General features: G+C 50.0%; 1 protein-coding gene across 1 annotated transcript; it reads left to right on the plus strand.

The window, feature by feature from the left end:
* Positions 1–521: 521 nt before the first annotated feature.
* On the plus strand, positions 522–2,257 carry LOC148038012 (class V chitinase-like). Its single transcript, XM_087675355.1, has 2 exons — positions 522–1,669; positions 2,010–2,257. The coding sequence occupies exons 1-2, from the start codon at positions 574–576 to the stop codon at positions 2,030–2,032; spliced, it is 1,119 nt and encodes a 372-aa protein (XP_087531481.1). The 5' UTR covers positions 522–573; the 3' UTR covers positions 2,033–2,257.
* Positions 2,258–2,851: the final 594 nt, after the last annotated feature.

The raw sequence follows: 2,851 nt of genomic DNA on the forward strand, positions 1-2,851 counted from the left end.
AAGGTTGGCATACATATTCTAAGTATTTTGAATGTACAAAACTTTCCACTTGTTGTATGAAGACTTCCCATGCCATCTTAGATACAAGGCTAGATGTTTCTTTAGATGTCAAACTTTATGTTTGAACATATCTTTTTGGCATTGAATCTAACTTCATACCTATCGATTGAGTCAAGAATTCCATTCAATCATACCTTTTTACAGCCACGAGTCTAACTCACACTATTAATGTAGTGACTCTCGTGTACTTAACTAAGCTTTTCCACAACAAATACAGAAAAAGTCATTGGGCAATCCATAGCAGAGGTAATCCACACGGAAGATTTAACACTATGGGTTTTGACTAGGAACGGGCGACTGGGAGGTAGAGTTTGGGAGTTCCGAATGACTTTTGACGCGGTCCTAATAACGAGTTTTCCCATCCCATGGAAGAGAGGAAGAGGTTGAAATGCAGCCGGTGATATTTCAAGGCTTATATATACGGCCCGCTCAGAGGGTCACAGACAGACACAGAGAGAGAGAGAGAGAGAGAGAGAGAGAGAGAGAGAGAGAGACAACAGACAGACAGACAGAATGGAATGGCTTGTCTCGGCGCTGCTGCTGCTTGTTTTCGTCGGAGGAGGCTTAAGGTTGGGGGCGGTGGAGGCCGCGTCGACAGTAAAGGGCGCCTACCACCAGTATGACTCGGGCCTCTCCCCTGCCTCCATCCCTGCCACCCTCTTCACGCACCTCTTCTACGCCTTCGCCGCTGTCGACCCCACCAACTTCACGGTGCTGCCCCACGCCTCCGACGGCGGCCGCATCGCCGCCTTCTCGCCTGCCGTCAAGGGCACCAACCCCGCCGTCAAGACCCTCCTCTCCATCGGCGGCGGCGACAGCCTGGCTGCCACCTTCTCCAGCATGGCCGCCACGTCGGCGGGGCGCGCGGCCTTCATCCGATCGGCCATCGCCCTCGCCAGGGCCAACGGTTTCGACGGCCTCGACCTGGACTGGGAGTATCCCAACACGACGTCCGACATGGCGAATCTTGACGCGCTCTTGACGGAGTGGCGCGCCGCCGTCAGCGCCGAGAGTGCCACGAGCCCGCTCCTCCTGACGGCCGCCGTCTACTTCATGCCGGACTACTACACCGGCAGCACGTACCCCGCTCAGTCCATGGCCGCCAACCTCGACTGGGCCAACATCATGACCTACGACTACTGGTCGTGGCAAGCGACAAAGACCGGTATCCACACCGCTCTCTATGTGTCAGACCCCAGCCAGCCCAACGTCGCTACCGATTACGGCGTTACTCGATGGTTAAACGATGCCAATTTGCCTCCCTCTAAGGCGGCGCTGGGCCTGGCTAACTACGGGTATACTTGGATCCTCAGCTCTGTGAGCAATAACGGCATCGGTGCTGCAGCCACGGGCTTCGGACCGTCGCGCATTTACAGTTATGACCAGATACAGAGCTTCAAGGGCAGCTCTTCGACGTCCTGCTCGCAGGATACAAGCGTGACAGTGGGCTCGTATTGCTACGGCAGCTCCGGGTCCGACACCCTGTGGGTAGGCTACGACGAGGCCAGCGACATTGCGGCTAAGGTCTCCTACCTCAAGAGCAAGGAAATGGCCGGGTACTTCTTCTGGAGGCTAGGCTTCGATCAGAACGACGTGTTGGCAACCCAAGGTACTTAACTAATTCTCTCCCAACTTCACCCTATGACATAAATCTGATCATTGCATACTGGGTTTATACTTGATACTTCACGAGAAGGGTAGAAATGGATTGTCCTTCCAAAGAAGGATACACTCAGGATAAGAGTAGTCACTCACCCTCGGCCTCCCACTATTCTCTCACAGACATCAAATTCTAGCACTCATCTCATCCACTGAACAAGGCATCATATAAAGTGTGCTCATTGCATGCTGGCTCATACATGCAAAGGGCCTCGTACCGTCCATTCATTCAACACCAACACCTTGTTCTTTGTTGGCAATACCTAATTTTACTTCATTCTTCCTTGCAGCTGGTGCAACCTTGGCAAGCTAAAAGGCTCCGCACTCGTCTCAGAGCATATGGGGGATAACACAAATTGTCTTCTAATAGGGCTAACGCCATCGATTCAAAGCTCACAAAGGATCTCATGAGGATCATGAGGATCAGTTGTATCCTCCATGATGTTGCACATTACTTGTGTTATGTACTTCTCATTCAGGATAGCGATGTAAGAATCTTGGATATCATGTTTTCTACCATGGATCTCAATTCATGATAACCGTGTCGCCTTCATAAAATAACATGCTAAATGTGTTGTTAAGCATCTTTTAAAGAACTAGTATGAAAAGGTATGGGAGTTTGTGTATCTCTAACAAGCGTAAAGTGGTCGAACATTGAAGAGAGTTGGCGAGGAGAAGGCAATGAAGGTTTTCTAAATAAAAGCCCTTTACTAAGCCTATTTGATCTCCATTTATTTAGCATTAAATTGTCACTATTCCTTGTACACATGTCCATATGGATACGTAGCGGGGAAGCTACCTGCGAGCATCTCTCAGTATGGAGCTTAGCTGAATCTCTCTTAGGCAAAACAGGTTGTGGTCGCCATGGAAGTCTACAACAAACCAGAGTTAGAGAAAAGCTCAGGAGGTGAATATACGACTGTGGGCATCTCTCTCAAAAGGTAAAGAGAAGACAAGGGGTCCCTCGAAGACGAGCTAGGAGGCTTCAATTACAGAGAAGAGCGAGCAGCCTGCAAAAGAGGCTGTAATCGTCTCGAATGATCAGTCGGTCGACTCTTTGGAAGATTATAGGCTTCCCGTGGAAGCCAATGCACAAGGGGTGTCATATGACCACATGGTTTAATGAAATTCT

The sequence above is a fragment of the Lygodium microphyllum genome, chromosome 3 (assembly GCF_053477565.2).
Source record: "Lygodium microphyllum isolate KBCC chromosome 3, Lygodium_microphyllum_v1.1.10, whole genome shotgun sequence".
Classification (NCBI taxonomy): Eukaryota; Viridiplantae; Streptophyta; class Polypodiopsida; order Schizaeales; family Lygodiaceae; genus Lygodium; species Lygodium microphyllum.